This window comes from Saccopteryx leptura, chromosome 3, assembly GCF_036850995.1.
Source record: "Saccopteryx leptura isolate mSacLep1 chromosome 3, mSacLep1_pri_phased_curated, whole genome shotgun sequence".
Classification (NCBI taxonomy): Eukaryota; Metazoa; Chordata; class Mammalia; order Chiroptera; family Emballonuridae; genus Saccopteryx; species Saccopteryx leptura.
The window spans coordinates 103,411,337-103,428,506 of NC_089505.1; the positions used below are offsets into that span (position 1 = coordinate 103,411,337).

At 46.1% G+C, this 17,170-nt stretch overlaps 2 protein-coding genes across 4 annotated transcripts in view; one reads left to right on the forward strand and one right to left on the reverse strand.

Moving 5' to 3' along the window:
• KDF1 (keratinocyte differentiation factor 1) overlaps positions 1-17,170 on the reverse strand; it is a 339,326-nt gene that overhangs the window by 259,466 nt on the left and 62,690 nt on the right. The window lies entirely within an intron of this gene.
• Positions 1-17,170, forward strand: part of WDTC1 (WD and tetratricopeptide repeats 1) — a 61,487-nt gene that overhangs the window by 34,698 nt on the left and 9,619 nt on the right. For both annotated transcript variants that reach the window (XM_066375556.1, XM_066375557.1), the window contains exons 4-11: positions 6,198-6,244; positions 6,664-6,775; positions 9,435-9,622; positions 12,372-12,554; positions 13,442-13,536; positions 13,940-14,055; positions 15,680-15,755; positions 16,394-16,502. In XM_066375556.1, coding sequence (XP_066231653.1) covers positions 6,198-6,244; positions 6,664-6,775; positions 9,435-9,622; positions 12,372-12,554; positions 13,442-13,536; positions 13,940-14,055; positions 15,680-15,755; positions 16,394-16,502 — 926 coding nt within the window. The remainder of the gene's footprint in view (positions 1-6,197; positions 6,245-6,663; positions 6,776-9,434; positions 9,623-12,371; positions 12,555-13,441; positions 13,537-13,939; positions 14,056-15,679; positions 15,756-16,393; positions 16,503-17,170) is intronic.

Consider the following 17,170-nt stretch of genomic DNA (forward strand, 5'->3'; position numbering starts at 1 on the left):
TTCCCAGTCAGGGCACTGGAGAAATGACCATCTGCTGCTCTACTCTCCCCCCTCTGCCTTCTCTATATCTCTCTTCTCCTCCTGCAGCCATGGCTTCAGTGGAGCAAGTTGGCCCAGGTGTTAAAGATGGCACCATGGCCTTGCCTCAGGCGCTAAAATGGCTTTAGTTGCAACAGAGCAACACCCCAGATGGGTAGAGCATCGCCCCCTAGTGGGCATACCAGGTGGATCCCTGTCCGGCACATGCAAGATTCTGTCTCTCTGCCCTCCTTCTTCAAACTTAAGAGAGAGAGAAAAAAATTAAGGTGGAGACAGTGCAGGCTATAAGGGGGTATATAGTTTGTAAAGAATTTAAAGCAGTGCCTGACCTGTGGTGGCAAAGTGAATAGAGCATCGACCTGGAACACTGAAGTCACCAGTTCAAAACCCAGCGCTTGCCCTGTTGAGGCACATATGACAAGCAACAAGCAAGCAATGAACAAATAAAATGAAGCAACTATGAGTTGATACTTCTCTCTCTCCCCGCCCCACCCCATAAAATCAATAAATCTTTTTTTTTTAAGTGAGAGTAGGGGAGATACAGAAACAGAATTCCACATGTGCCCCAACTGGGATCCACCCGGTTATCCACCCTGTCTCTGGGGCCAATTCTCTGTCCATTTGGGACCGCTCTCAACCGAGCCATTTTTAGTGCCTGCAGCAGAGGCTCAATGGAGCCATCCTCAGCACCTGGGCGACATGCTCAAATCAATTGAGCCATAGCTGCAGGAGGGGGAGGGAGAGAGAGAGAGAAAAAGAGAGAAGGGGAGGGTGGAGAAGCACATAGTCACTTCTTCTGTGTGCTCTGACTAGGAATCTAACCCAGGACTTCCACATGATGGGTTGACACTCTACCGCTGAGCCAACCAGCCAGGGCCAATAAATAAAATCTTAAAAAAAAAAAAAAGTTAAAACAGGCCTGACCTGTGGTGGCGCAGTGGATAAAGCGTCAACCTGGAAATGCTGAGGTCGCCGATTCGAAACCCTGGGCTTGCCTGGTCAAGGCACATATGGAAGTTGATGCTTCCAGCTCCTCCCCCCTGTCTCTCTCTCCTCTCTGTCTCTCTCTTTCCCTCTCTCTCTCCTCTCTAAAATGAATAAATAAATAAAAGTTTAAAAAATTAAAACAGTAGTAAATCAACTAAAAGTCCATTTGCTGTTTATTATTATTATGTGCCTACGATTCTTTCTATGCAACATCAGTGATGAAATGCTTCCCTTTGCTTTTTTCCCCATACACCATGCTACCTAGATCAGTATAGGGTCTCACAATACATAGCAATTATAATGAATATTTAATAAAGCTAAGCAGGAACTAAGAGTTGGGTTGCAATTTGGAACTTAAATGAGATTTAGAACTTTTATTGCAGGATCTTCCTCTATGTACTTTGTATCCTCCAGGTCCCTGGTGCGCAAGGCTCACTCTATGTACAAACATTCCAGGGTTGCAGGGAGGCACACAAGTCTCTTCCTCTCCAGTAGCCTCCTCTGAATTGCTTCAAAATTTCAAGTTTTATCTCCTTACTTTTACCCACTTTTTTTTTTTTTTTATTCAGTGAAATGAGGGGAAGCAGAGAGACAGGCTGCCGCATGCACCTCAACTGGGATCCACCTGGAAAACCCACTAGGGGGCGATGCTCTGCCCACTGGGGTGTTGCTTTGTTGCTCAGCAACCGAGCTTTTCTTAGTACTTGAGGCAAAGGTCATGGAGCCATCCCCAGCACCCAGGGCCTGCTTGCTTTAACTGAGCCATGACTACAGGAAGGGAAGAGAGAGCGTGCAAGAGAGAGAAACGAGAGGGGGGTATGGAGAAGCAGATGGTCACTTCTCCTGTGTGCCCCGACCAGGAATCGAACCCAGGACATCCACATGCTGGGCCGATGCTAAACCACTGAGCCACCCAGCTAGGGCCTTTACCCAGCTTTAAATTCTGATATAGGCATATTTTCTTCCATTGTGTTCTTCAACATGATTATAAATTGTACATCCAACCTTACTTATCAAGGCAATAATAACTCCTCTTAAACACTGTTTCTTGTAGTACATGTGCTGCCAAAGCGAGCACAACACTGTTTCTTGTAAAGTAGCTTCCCAAACACATGCTGTAACTTATAAAGCCCTTTATTAATATAAGGTCTACCGGAAAGTTCTGTCTGTTTCTATCACAAGTTTCGACACGTAAGCACGTTTATTTGGCGCATGTGTGCCTCTCTATTTTTATCACTTAATGTATACATACTGACGTAGCAAATTAACTAAAACAAAGTTGATTCACGTTAGTCTTATGTGTGAAGCGATAGTGTACCCATGGCTACTGATAAAGTTCATTTACGCCACTGTAATTTTTACGAATTCAACAAGGAAGAAATGCTACAGAAGCTTGTCTGTCACATCCACCATATTCCCTGGACTTAGCACCCTCCAACTATCACTTGTTTTTGTCCTTACAAAATTTTTTTATAAGGGCAAAAATTCAAAAATGAAGAAGATATCAAACGAGCACTGGTTCAATTTTTCGCATCAAAAGATAAAACACTTTTCAAGCCTGACCAGGCGGTGGCACAGTGGATAGAGCGTCGGACTGGGATGCAGAGGACCCAGGTTCGAGACCCCGAGATCGCCAGCTTGAGCGCGGGCTCATCTGGTTAGAGCAAAAAGCCCACCAGCTTGGACCCAAGGTCGCTGGCTCCAGCAAGGGGTTACTCAGTCTGCTGAAGGCCCGCGGTCAAGGCACATATGAGAAAGCAATCAATGAACAACTAAAGTGTCGCAATGTGCAAGGAAAAACTAATGATTGATGCTTCTCATCTCTTTCCGTTCCTGTCTGTCTGTCCCTGTCTATCCCTCTCTCTGACTCACTCTCTGTCTCTGTAAAAAAATAAACAAAAAAAAACAAAAAAAATTTTTTTTTCAAAAATGGGATATACAAATTGCCCTCACACTGGCAAGAAATCATTAATAATAATAGCAATTATATTATTTAATAAAGTTTATTGACGGTAAGAAAAATTTTTATTTTGTTTTATTCCAAAAGTGGACAGAACTTTCCGGTAGACCTTTTTTGTCAATACTGTTGACCCTTGAATAACGCAAGGGGTTAAGGGCACCAACCCTCCCTCTAACACAATTGAAAATCCGTGTTTAACTTTTCTTTTTTTTTCTTTCCTCCCACCGACTGAGAGGTGGAGAGGCAGAGAGACAGACTCCTGCATGTGCCCCAACCAGGATCCACCTGGCATGTATGAGAAAGCAATCAATGAACAATTAAGGTGTTGCAATGCGCAACAAAAAACTAATGATTGATGCTTCTCATCTCTCTGTTCCTGTCTGTCTGTCCCTATCTATCCTTCTCTCTAACTCTCTCTCTGTCTCTGTAAAAAAAAAAAAAGAACACAAATTTCATATCCTACAGTTCTGTAGGGCAGAAGACTAACCAGGCTGAAAGCAAGGTCTTGGCAGGGCTGTGTTGCAGTTCCAGACTCTAGAGCCTGCTGCATTTCTAGGCTCATGACCCATTTTTCCATTTTCACAGCCAGCAGGTTAAGTCCCTTTCCCACCTGCATCTCTCTATCCTATGCAGCCAAGAAAGCTCTGATTTTAAGGACTTGTGTGATTATATTGGGCATTTGGATAATCTGGGACAGTCCATCTCAAGGACCTTAACCTTAATCACGTCTGCAGAGTCCCTTTGCCACCCAACATGACATACTCGTAGGTTCCAGAGGACCAGAACATGGACATCTGCGGGGGTCAGTGTTCTGCTGACCACAAGTGCTTAGCACTGTTCCTACCTCTTTGTAAGCCCTCAGTTAGCAGCAGTCTCTCCAGGTCCTTGGACCTCTGGGAAGTTCCAGACTCAAGATTTGACCCCACCCCCTGCCCAGGCACACGTAATTTACAGCCTGCCAAAAAAATGAGAACGCCAATGACAGAAATGATGCTAACTCAGAAAGAGTGACCAAAGCCATGGGAAAATGAGAGGCTTCAGATCAGCAAGTGCTCTGAGAAGTTTAAACAGAGTAAATGTGTCTGTAATGTATGTAAGTTCAGAACCTGGAAAGAAATGAGGTCCAACCCAGATGAGAATCTTTATAGAACAAAGGGGAAAGAGAAGGCAGAGGAGAGGCCTTTTCTGACTGATAGTCGGGGAATTATATTTGTTCATATCACTTCATTCTTCCCGTTAATTCCACTGGACTCATTCGTTCATTTATGCAACAGGTATGTACCAGGGACTGGACCCGGCCTTGCGGATACAGTGAACACAATACACAAAAGCCTGCTTCCACAGGGCTCAGTCTGGTGAAGCATACAACCATGTCAACACAGAGCCATAACACAGTGTGACAGTAGGAGCCCACAGGAAGGCTATGGCTCCCTCCCAAATTTACACAACAGGAAAGGCATCTTGAAAAAATGCCTATAAACTGAAACCTGAAGAATGAGCTAGAGCAGTGATAGTCAACCTGGTCCCTACCGCCCACTAGTGGGCGTTCCAGCTTTCATGGTGGGCGGTAGCAGAGCAACCAAAGTATAAATAAAAAGATAGATTTAACTATAGTAAATTGTCTTATAAAGATTTATTCTGCCAAACTTAGCGAAAATCCAACATAAAGTACTTGGTAAGTAATTATTATGATATGCTTTAACTTGCTGTAACTCTGCTTTATAAATTTTATAAAGTAAAGTTACTTCCCTACTTTATAAATCACCATTACTGTGGAACCGGTGTGTGGTTAGAAAATTTTACTGCTAACAGAGATACAAAAGTGGGCAGTAGGTATAAAAAGGTTGACTACCCCTGAGTTAAAGTATTATCAGTTTCAGTTAGGATATTTTGGGTCACAAGTAACAGCCCAATTTAAATGGCCTTAAACAGTAATGAACCAATTGGCTCACATAAGTGAAAATCCAGTAGAGTAGACATCTGAGTTGGTTACTGTGGTCACTCTGGCTTCATTTTTCTATGATTCCATCAGCTGGGCTTTCCCCTCTATGTGAGTTTCCCTCTCAGGCTGGCATCCCTCATGATGGCAATTCCAGGTGTCACATCAGAACTTCGAGCATTCTCTCCTGTGAATGAGGAAACTGCTTCCACAGAAGCTCCCAGCAGCTGTCCCCCTTTTATCTGATTGGGATCACAGGCTCATTTCTGAGCCAATTCCTGCGCTCAAATGAATGCCATGTTCAATTTCGCTTAGGACTAAGTTTCTGACCCTGTCACTGTGGAAAGAACAGTGGATTTACCCTTCCTGAAACACATGGTCTGATTTGGGCAGGGGGATAATTAAGTGAAAATCAAGTTACCATTAGGATTGAGGAGGTTGAGGAAATAGAACAGTATGTAGGAATGCCTAGTGACTCGTTTTCTTCTTCTCCCATATAAGACCTGTTTCTGCCACTCCATACTTGCTGCTTTTCATGGATTCTGTTTCCTCATAATTCCAGATTTCTCTCTGTGTATGCTTTCAACTTCAGCATTTGTTAACTGCCTCACTCTCTAGTGTTTCTTAATTCAAATCCCCAAGCTCCAGACACTGGCCCAGTGTACCTTACTGTTCAAGGCTCCACCTACTGGAAGTAAGTTCCAGAAGATCAGGGACTTTGATTTGTAGACTGCTGCACTTCCACCATCTGAACAGTACCTGGCTTGCAGTGAGTGCTTGATAAATTAAATATACGCCGAAAGGATGAGAGATCAAAGATCAGCCTTCTCATTAATTGGCTGCCCTTGGGTCAGATGCTTCTCTGGGGAAATTTTCTGTGATTGAGGGGCTGTCCCTTGAAGGACTGTTGACATGTCCCTTCTAGTGGTAGGAGCAGAAATTTGTTTGTATCTCACTTCCTATTACTTACTATTATCTGAACTTTAATTTTCTTTTCTGCAAAATGGGATCAATGAAACCTGCCCTTTATGACTCAGGGATGTTTAGTATCAAGTAAGATCATGAAAATGAAAGTGCTTTATATATTATAAGATGCCAGGCAGTTTAATGAAGTTCTGGTCACTCACATGCACCTGGAAAATATTGATGATGGAAAGGTTAGTTTACCTATTCAGTTCTGCTTCTTGGTGTTGAGTTCCACTTCTTGGTGTTGAGTTCCCCAGGAGAACCTCTAACTGGCTCTCTTCTTGTCCCTTTCCATCGCTCCTCCAGGGTCACTCAGGATGTGTCAACTGTCTGGAGTGGAATGAGAAAGGAGAGTAAGTATAAGCTAGAGCACCTAGGGGGTGCTAGAGAAAGGGAGTGGGAGGCTGGGAATCCTCTTCCTAGGTCGAAGGAATGAACACCCAAGTGAAAAGAGACTGCTGTTCTCTGCTGCGTACTTTAGTCTGTCATTATCAGCACACAGTAAAACAAGGAAGCCCAGACTGATGGAAGGTTGGATGACCATTCAAACCCTGCTTTTTGATAAGCTAATGCAAAACTTAAGGAATAATGGCAAATTCTCAGGACAAATAGAAGAGAATTGACCAGTATTTATAAGATAGCCTTAAACTCTGTGACATATACTGTTATTTAAGTTCTGTGTGACTTAACTCCTTATTGTTTGGGAATGTGGGGTAGAGAGACATTGTCCACGAACTTGAGGCAAGGTCAAAACCCCTCACTCTGCTTCCAGCTTGCTGGCCTCTGGTTCCGATGACCAGCACACAATTGTGTGGGACCCACTGCACCATAAGAAGCTGCTCTCCATGCACACAGGCCACACTGCAAATATCTTCTCTGTCAAGGTGAGCAGGATAAGCCACAGAGCAAGTGAACAGGATGGCTGGGCTGTATACATGGTTGTGTTTGCAGGGTATGCGTCCCATGAACCCCGTGGGGTCATATACACCTTTGTGATCTGAGCATCTAACGGTGATTCCTGAAACCCCATCTCTTTTCCATATTCCACTTCCTCTTTTAGAGCCAAGAGGCCAGCTCTAGATGAGTTTGTATTTATGTGAGTGGTGATGGTGGGAGGTATGGTTTTGAGCATGAATTTAGTTACAGGAAGACCTGTGTGACTCCCTTGGAAGCTATGAAGTTGATGAGGTCAGGCAGATGACCTGACCTCTCTGAGCCTGTTTGCTCATCTGTAAAAAGGTAGTAGCTAAGGAATCCCTAAGATCCACAAATAAACGAGTGAATAAATCACTTAATCTTAAAAAAGGAAGTACCAATCCACAAGGTTGATGTTACCTGGCACAGGTTCCACCTTTCATAGAAAATGTGTCGGCTGATTGGTTGGTGGAGGGGAGTTGAGCTGAGAAGAGTTGAGAAAGGAACTTATAAGTGTCTTCAGACCTCTGAAGACCTATTACGTAGAAATGACATGAAACTCGTTCCTTTCAATACCAGAGAGCAGGCCTAGGACAAGTGGCTATCAGGCCGCAGAAGCAAATGCCGGTGTGATGAAGGAAAGAACTGTCTAAGGCTTAGAGCAATTTGAAAAAGGTAGAATGGGCCCTCTGAGGATGTAGTAAATGTACTCACACTGAGGTGTTCTGCCTTCTGGGAATTTTATCTACCAGGTTTAAGGGTGGACAAAATGACCTTTAAGGACCTTTCCAGCTCTGAAATTCTATAAGGGATGTATGTGAGAGTGAGGATATCCTTTGGAAAGCCCTCTCTTTTCTGGTATTAAAATACTAGATATACTTACATGGATGGGGAAAAGTAGGCTAACAGTAGTTCATATGGAAAATAATAGAATAATTAATAATAATACAGGAATAAACTTTCACATACAATCGTATACCTACTTTGCCCACCTCTGTATTTAACCCACGAGCTCCTCCTAGTGGCAGCTACAGTGTGTGACTGTGGCAGCAGCCACAAGTTTTTCCCAAGGCTCGCCTGTTTATTTTTTGTGCACGGAGTATATGCTATCTCCAAACAGCATTAAAGACTACTAGTTGTCCCTAAAATTTGCTAAATTCCCTATGTTTTATCTAGCCCTTGACCTAGTGAGCCATTAGAGAAGTATATGTGGGAAGAGTGACTTGTTGCTTTTGCTTGACCATTTAAGTCAAGTGGGACAATAGTTGTTTAAACGCAGAGTAGTAGCCTCCTCAGCACCCATTCAGCCTTGTGGGTTGCTAGAAACATCAATTCACAAAACAGATAATTTAGTCTTTTGAACTCAAGAAAGAAGAGAGGAACCCAACTAACACCACATTCAAATATTTTTCTTCCTCAAAACGAGGTGTTAGACCAACATACTTTTTTTTAAATTGTATTTATTGGGCTGACACTGTTTAACGAAATTATACAAGTTTCAGGTGCACAAGTCTACAACACATCTTCTGTGCACTGTATTTTATGCTCAACCCCCCAAGTCAAGTCTCTGTCCAGAACAGCATACTTTTTAAAAATTATTATTCAAACTATGTTTGTGACTATTTTGTTCTTACTGTATGTCATTTGGAATATTTTGTTCTCAAGTTCATTAGAATAGTAGGGTCTTGTTCTTTTCAAATTATTTTTCAGAAGTAGAAGTTTTGGGTCAAACAATAGAAATAGTTTTTATCTTTGCTACCTATTGCCAGATTGTTCTCCAGAAATACATGAACTAATTTAAAACACCCACTCCCTTAAAACACTGAAAGTTCTTTTCATGTTAAGACTGATTTACTAGCTAACCCCCAGGCTTTTAAATAGTGGACATGAGGCAGTATAGCATATGGGAGTCAGACAGACTTGAGTTTCAACATAGTCATGCTGAATGTTAGTGCCAAACTTAAAGGGGATTTTTATGTTTGTTGTTGTTTTTAGCGAGAAGGAGAGACAGACAAGACAGACATGAATAGCATCTACTCATAGTTGCAGCACCTTAGTTGTTCATTGATTGCTTTCTCATAGGTGCCTTGACTGGGGGCTCCAGCCATGCCTGTGACCTTGGGCTTCAAGCCAGCGACCTTTGGGCTCAAGCCAGCGACCATGGGGTCATGTCCTGAGCCCACACTCAAGCTGGCTACCTCAGGATTTCGAACCTGGGTCCTCAGCATCCCAGGCTGACGCTTTATCCAATGTGCCACCACCGGTCAGGGGTTATTTTAACTATCACTAAGATAAACTGCCTGCCCTGTTGTTTAGCACATGGTAAGTGCTTAGTAAATAGTGACAGCTCTGATTACCATTCACTCAATCTGTGGAAGAATCAGAGGAAAAAGTTTGGCATAGGTCAGGACTACCCTGGCAAAGTAAAGGTGTGTGCCCCGATTTTGTCCCTTAGGCCTCAGGGCTGATGTCTGAGGCCCACAGTTTTCTGTGGCTTTGTCTTGAATGGGCTCATTTTCTTATCTGATATGGAGAGGGAAGGAGGGCTCTAACATCCAGGCCAGTGTCCTTCCCTGGCCTACCCTACCTCCACCACCTGCCAATCTCTCCTTCACTCTCTCGGAGCAGTTCTTGCCTCATGCCGGGGACCGCATCTTGATCACGGGGGCAGCTGACTCGAAGGTGCATGTCCACGACCTGACGGTGAAGGAGACCATCCACATGTTTGGAGACCACACAAACCGGGTGAAACGCATCGCCACAGCACCCATGTGGCCCAACACATTCTGGAGTGCCGCTGAGGATGGGCTTATCCGGTAAGGGCCGGAGGCGTTGATGGGGCCTGTGCCTCCCCCTGCACGTTGGCCCCCCTCATGCACACCTACCCATACCACTTCCTTCCACAGGCCTGACTCCTTCCCTCCAGCAGAGCCCCAGCCTCATTAGTCTGCCCAGAGCGGTTGTCTGTGGGCAAGCTCGGCTGGGAACAGTGCTTCCCCTGCTCGCCTTCCCCACGTCCTCTCCTGCGCTATGTGCAGGCCTGCCGGCCCCCCACCTCAGACGCATGCCTCCTCCGGCCTGTCACACTGCTGTTCTGTTCCCTCAGCTGGTTTCCTCTGTGCCCCGCTCTTCTGTGCAGGACTTCTTACCCTGAGATCTGCTGAAGAGTCACCCGCTCAGAAGCACTTCTCTGATCATCCTAAAGGAGACCCCTCCCGTTACTTTCTGTCTCACTGACCTGCTATATCTTCTGTAACTCGAGTCACCATCTGTAGTTATTTTATTTACGTTTTGGTTTACTTTTTAAAAAAGATATTATTTATTAATTTTTTAGAGAAATAAGAGAAAGAGGAGTGGGGGGTGCAGAGTGGGAAGCATCAGTTCGTAGTAGTAGTTGCTTCTAGTGTGCATTGACTGGGCAAGCGCGGGGTTTCAAACCAGCGAACTCAGCGTTCCAGGTCGACGCTTCGTCCACTGCGCCACCACCAGTCAGGGTGGTCTGCTTTCTTGTCTGTACCTCTTACTGAATAGTAAACTCTCTCAGAGCAGCTCTGTGTCTGTCTTGTCTTTGTGTTCTGTCCCTAGGGCCCAGCACAGTGCCTGGCACATAGAGACACTTGATACGATTCTCTTGAACAGTTAGTCAGTGAATTAATGCCTGTGAGGGGAAGAGTCATCCAGAAATGGTAAAGTGGACTGTCCCCTTTCCCAGGGGCCAGTATTGTCACACCTTTGACTCTACTTCCCTTCATCCCAAAATGGTCTCATTGTACTTCTTTAACTTCTCTCTTCAGATATGACCTTAGAACTTTTTCCTTATCTCCCCAACCTGTTTTAACTGCCTCTGTTAAGACTCCACCCACCCACCCAAAGGACCTTGTGCCCTCTTCCCTGTTACAGAGGAGGAGAGGTATCTAAGTCATGTCTAAACTGTAACACATCAATTAGAAGCAGGGCCCTGAAGTCAGACAGATCTGGGGTCAAGTCCTACCTCTGTCACTCAGTGTTTGACTGGGGGAAGTCACTTCACCCTTGAACCTCAGTTTCCTCATCTATAAAATGGGAATTATCATAGTATGTTCCTTTTGGGTTTGAGCATTGAAATTGAGATAGTGCCAGTAAAACCTTAGCATAGCACAGTAAGTCCTCGCTTAACGTCATCAGTAGGTTCTGTGACTCTAAGTGAAATAACATAAAATGAAACTGATTTTACCATAGGCTAATTAATATAAAAAAGACCTAAGTTCCCATCAATGTTATAGTGAAACAGCCCTGAATGACAAGAAGGCGTTATTCAAGGACCTGCTGGACTTAGAAGACAGAAAGCACTTGGTTAGCGGCTGTCCAACTCTGTGTTGCACCTGCTGACCTTGACTGACCAGACTGTGTCAGGGCAGCAGGTAGAAGCTGCGCGTGAAAGGGCGTGGGTAGCAGCCTGAGCACTTAGGTGCAGACACAGTCAGGGGAGCTGTCCTAGTAGAAGGAAAACATGAACCGACCTTCCAGAATAGAGAGGATTTGGACGGGCAGGTAAAGCAGAGTGGACCCCCAGCTTGAGCAGAGTCTGTGAGGGCGCAGGTAACTGTGGCATGTACAGGATAGAGTTCTGCAGTTATAACTGACCCACGTTTAGGAGACTGAGGAACACAGTTGGAGAGGGATGTGAAATCAGGTCTTGAAAACCAGGCTGAGGAGTTTGGTGAAAGTAAAAGTACATTCAAGCTAAAAATATTGAGGAATCACTGCTATTTTGAGCTGGAAAGTTAGTTTAGAAAGAGAAGGTGAACAGTGAAGAGATCATTGCAAATGTCTAGGCAACAGGTAGGTGAGCACAGGGTGATGTGTCCTCCACTTTCTGTATGTGCCTGTGTATCGGCAGCGAAAAGGCTCCCCAGCTGCCGCGGCGGGCGTGTGCTGCTTCCAGGTGGACGTTTGGCATGACCTTTGCCACCTGGATGGGACTCCTGGACTTCTCTTGGCACTTGGTGTTTCTGGGTAGCTCTTAGATCTCCAGATTCTCTTTTTTGTCACCTCCATACTTCTTTTGTTTCCTACAGGAAACTGGACTTACAGCAGGAATTAGAATTAAGGAGCAGGGCAGTCTTAGGAGGCTGTCCCAGCTCTGCACTTACTAGCAGTGTTGTCCCAGGCAGGTTATTTAATTTCTTTGAACCTCGGTATTCTAATGGTACCTAGGGATGGGATGACGATTTAATTAGATAATACATGTGCAACACATAGGGACAATACTGGACACAAAGCAATTTCTCACTAAGTGTTAGTAAGTAGTAGTAATAGCACTTAGTAGCAATAATACTGACACCTGTTTTGTTTTTCTTTTTAAAAACAAAGGACTTATGTTAGAATAAAGCACTGTATGAGAAGCCTGCTACAGGGGCCTGGCACACAGAGGGCACCAAGAAGTGAGAATGGTTTTTGACATTCTTATTATTTACAAACAGTCCAGAGCCCCTTCCAATCACCCAGCATTACGAGGCCCTGCTTCTCCCCTGCCTTCCACATGTGGACTCGCCCTGAGTCCCCTAACTCGGTCCTTTCCCACAGCCAGTATGACCTTCGGGAGAACAGCAAACACTCAGAAGTGCTGATCGACCTGACAGAGTACTGCGGCCAGCTGGTGGAGGCCAAGTGCCTCACTGTCAACCCCCAGGACAACAACTGTCTGGCAGTGGGGGCCAGCGGGCCCTTCGTGAGGCTCTACGACATTCGCATGATCCATAACCACAGGTAGGAACCTGCGGCCCCTTCCCCTCATTGCCTAGCCCTTTTCTCTTTGAGGTGGTTTTTAAATTTCTGTGATTTAAGAAAATTTAATTCATGCTTGTTTTGGAAATATGAAAAGTATGATTTAAAAGTGACCATAATCCATCACCTGAAAGAAATCACTGTGTATAGTATTTCCTGCTTGTTCTTTGACTATGAGTGTTTGTAAGAGCTATAATCTTGTACGTGAATTTCTTTTTTGTACATGTAATTTTTTGTTCCTTAAAAAAAAAAGGAGACTATATTAGGACCTCCGCAGAAGTCCCAGCCCCAAGCAGCTCTGCCAGCCTGGGTTCTAATGGACTCGTGGGACCAGTGCAGGAATATCTGGCCTGCCTCGTTTTCATTCATGGGCGTGGGAGCACGCTGTTGCTCCTCACACATGACACGATCTGGACTAGGCCTTGAGCCTCAACTTCCTCTTCTGTAAAACGAGGACAAGGGGGTGGTCACAAGGACCAAGACAGTTGGCAAGATGTACTTGTTAATCACTGCAATGTGTGTGTCCACAGCTGTCTAGTTGGGGGGACTTTGGGGTTGTGAGGGAAGGAAGAAAGGTACTTGCTGCAGCTCTCAGGGATACGGACTTAGGTCTTCTTCTAGGGCAGAGGTCCCCAAACTTTTTACACAGGGGGCCAGTTCACTGTCCCTCAGACCGCTGGAGGGCCGCCACATACAGTGCTCCTCTCACTGACCACCAATGAAAGAGGTGCCCCTTCCGGAAGTGCGGTGGGCCAGATAAATGGCCTCAGGGGGCCGCAGTTTGGGGACGCCTGCTCTAGGGGGTGTGGTGTGCTCTAACCAAGGGTAGTACTAGGCGTTGTAACCAATCTGGTTTGCCTTTCCACCAGAAAGAGCATGAAGCAGAGCCCTTCAGCAGGTGTGCACACCTTCTGTGACCGGCAGAAGCCCCTTCCGGATGGTGCAGCCCAGTATTACGTAGCAGGTAGGGCTTAGCCCAGCTCTGGCCCCAAACTCGTGACTGGGTGCTGGCTCACTCTGAGGCAGTGCAGGGAGGTGGTGTGGCACACTGGTCAGTAGCAAGGGGTTCAGAGTCAGACATACCGGGGCTTGAATCCTGACTGCCATAACCAGCCATCATGTGACCTTTGGCAAATTATGAAGCCTGGATGAGTCTTCATTTCTTTTCTATTAAGTGGGTGTAATGAGTAAATGAGGTAAAGCATGTAAAGCAGTTTTCCCATGGTATAGGGGCTCAACACTTGTACCTGTTTTTATAATGAAGATGATTGCTATCATCATCAAGATGGCTGACTTCACACAACTCTATGCCCCTTTTGGGAGGTCCTGGGAGCCTGACACTGGGGTGACTGGGCTGTTCCCTGCAGGTCATCTGCCAGTGAAGCTGCCTGACTACAACAACCGTCTGAGAGTGCTGGTTGCCACCTACGTGACCTTCAGCCCCAGTGGCACAGAGCTGCTGGTCAACATGGGTGGGGAGCAGGTACGTACAGCTGGGCAAGCTGGCTCTGCCCTTACCCCACACCCAGAGCCAGGGCTGTGTCCCTCATGTCAGCTGCCACAGTGCAGACAAGTAGCCTTATTGTGAGTGACACTATTGTGAAGTGTGGGAATGACATGGCATCATTGGAATTCCCGGAGAGGTGCCCTGGCCTGGTCTTTTTCTTGAGCATAAGTTTTAGAACTGACAGACCTGTCTTCAAATGCTGACTTTCTGTTTACTAGCTGTGCGCTGTCACTTTGAACAAGTCTCTTCATTTTCTAAGCCTTGGTTTCCTCATCTGCTCCTTTCCTAGGAGGGGATTCTGGGGGCCAGGCACGCAGCCAGGCCCTGGTTTGGGGCCAGTTTTGAGAAGTGTCTATAGATAATGGCAGCCTGCTAAATCTTCTGTTTGCACCTTTTAAGTCAGGATATTCACTAAGTCTTGCGCAAATTCATTTATTCTACAAATACTTGGTGAGCTTGTACTCTGGAACTAGCATTATCATAAACACGAGGGAGACAGGTATGAACTATAATCCATCCCAGGCTAACGGAAGACACAGCAAGTGAAACAGATACCAGGTCAGGTGGGATCTTGTACAAAAGAACAGAATAGAGAATAGGTGAGTGCCTGAGCTCGGACAAGGGTAGCATAAGGGTGAGGGAGAGACAGTCTTACAGAGTGGGTCAGAGCTAGACAGCCTTGATTTTGGGTCCTGGCTTGTCACATGCTGCTTTTATGGCCCTAGATAATTTTTTTAGCAAGAGAGAGACAGACAGATAGGGACAGACAATTAGACAGGAAGGGAGAGAGATGAGAAGTATCAATTCATAGTTGCAGCACTTCAGTTGTTCATTGATTGCTTCTCATGTGTGCTTGTCTAGGGGGCTCCAGCTGAGCCAGTGAACCCTTGCTCAAGCCAGGGACCTTGGTCTCAAGCCAGCAACCTTTGGGGTCAAGCCAGCACATGGGGTCACATCTATGATCCTACACTCAAGCCGGCAACCCTGCGCTCAAGCTGATGAGCCCGCGCTCAAGCCAGATGAGCCCTCGGTCAAGCTGGTGACCTTAGGGTCTCAAACCTGGGTCCTCAGCATCCCAGTTTGATGCTCCATCCACTGCACAACCGCCTGGTCAGGTTGGCCCTAGATAAACGTACATTTCTTCATTTGTAAAGAGGATGATGATAATAGTACCTCTTCATGGGAAGGTTTCTGGGATGAAGTAAGTCATATAAAACACTAAACATAGTTTCTAGAGCAAAGTAGGAATTCAACAAATGTTAAGTAATAATAGGTAATATTTACTGAGGGAAGTACTAACAGTATTATTTTAGGTAAATTGCTTCTCTTCTCTGAGGCTTCGGTTTTCCCATCTGTAAAAATGAGACATTTTGTTCTGTGACTTCTCAGGACCTTTTCAGCTTAAACATGTGATTCTAATTAATGACAGTATTTCCAGCAGGAACCAGGAAGATTTTCTTGCTGAGGTTTGCTCCCTAGAAACCCCTCCTGGCCTTACGCCATGGTTCCCCTGCTCAACACTTCCTGTGTGCCTGAGAGCCACCCAGGCCTGCTCGTGCTTGCCTCCCAGCCTCGCCTCTTCTTGACCCCTCCACTTTAGGTCTATTTGTTTGACCTGACGTACAAGCAGCGGCCGTACACCTTCCTCTTACCCAGAAAATGCCACTCCTCAGGGGGTAAGTTCTCCTTTAGTTGTCCTTTAGGGAAGCTTGAGTGTGCCACTTCTGGCTGAGAAACCTGCCCCTTCCCTTGGGCTGTGACTGTGATCCTCCAGAATGAGTAGATTCTCTGAAATGCACCGTCTGCACAGTAAAGAGGGAAGATAACAATAGGTCACAAGTTCTGTTGGAGAGATTTGTGTCACAGCCCTTTTTACTTCCCTCTGAGAAAGCAGGTTCTTTCCATGGGTTGGCTCTTGAGAACCTGAAGTTGTTGCTCTTCCCTTATCATCCTGGATCATTCTCCTCATTGACTTCTTACTGGGGCCGAAAGTTGATTTACTCACCTCCTCATCCCCCCATCCTTATCCCCATCCCCCCATCCTTATCCCCATCCCCATTCCCAACTCCTGCTAAGGGTAATGCCAAGTTGAAGCTGTGTCCCCTTTCAGCCAGCAGAGGGCGCACAGGCTTTTCTTTATGCCCTTGCTTGCCGGCCTGCCAGAACTTGCTTTCTGGGAATGGATCTTATACCCTGGGAGGATGGCCTCAGAATGGAACCATCAGACCTGGTGATGGAAGCTGGAGGGCTGCCAAGGAGAAATGAGGACCTCTTCTTGAGTTGTTGCTGTTCCTTTCTCCCCATCCCCTTCCAGAAGTTCAGAATGGCAAGATGTCCACCAATGGCGTGTCCAATGGCATGTCCAATGGCCTGCACCTCCACAGCAATGGCTTCCGGCTGCCAGAGAGTAGGGCACATGTCAGGTGAGGCCAGCCTCGTGTCCAACCCTCCCAGCCCCCGTTACATCTTAGGGACTAGAGGAAGGGGCATGTCTTATAAACTTCCTCCTGAACCCCACCCAGGCACATATGCCAGAGTCAGGGGCCTGAGACAGAGTGTTTTCTGGAGGGTGATTAGTGGTCCCAATGCCACTCCTGCCTGGTAGGACTCAAGTCATGCTCAGCCTGAAGCGCTGGTCCTTTAGACCGGAAGCTGTGGTCAGGGCCCAGAGGCTAAGTGCCTCATCACGGAGCTCCCTCCTAAGCAGGTGCCACACAGACGGGCCTCTCCCATTACACTTTTCTCTAGCCCATAGCATCTTTTGCCCTCTGTGCTCTGCCGGGCCCTGTCCTGGGCTTTGGATACAGGGGTATTCAAGTCCTCTAACCCTGAGGGAAACAGAATTCTCTCTAGAGACATCCATGGGAGGGACTTGGGTAGTCACGAGGTTCAGCTCAGTGGGGAGGCAAGTCATGTCAGCTACTGTCACGCCCAGGAGTTTGGTTAAGAATTGCCTTAAACCTGTCTGGGACAGCTTCATTTTTCCCTCTTTTGTTTTTTAATTGTATCCATTACCTGTCATGGTAACTCAGGCCAAGGATAGGACTGGTTCCCTCTTCTAGATGACAGTGCAGATCTCAGGGGCCAAGAA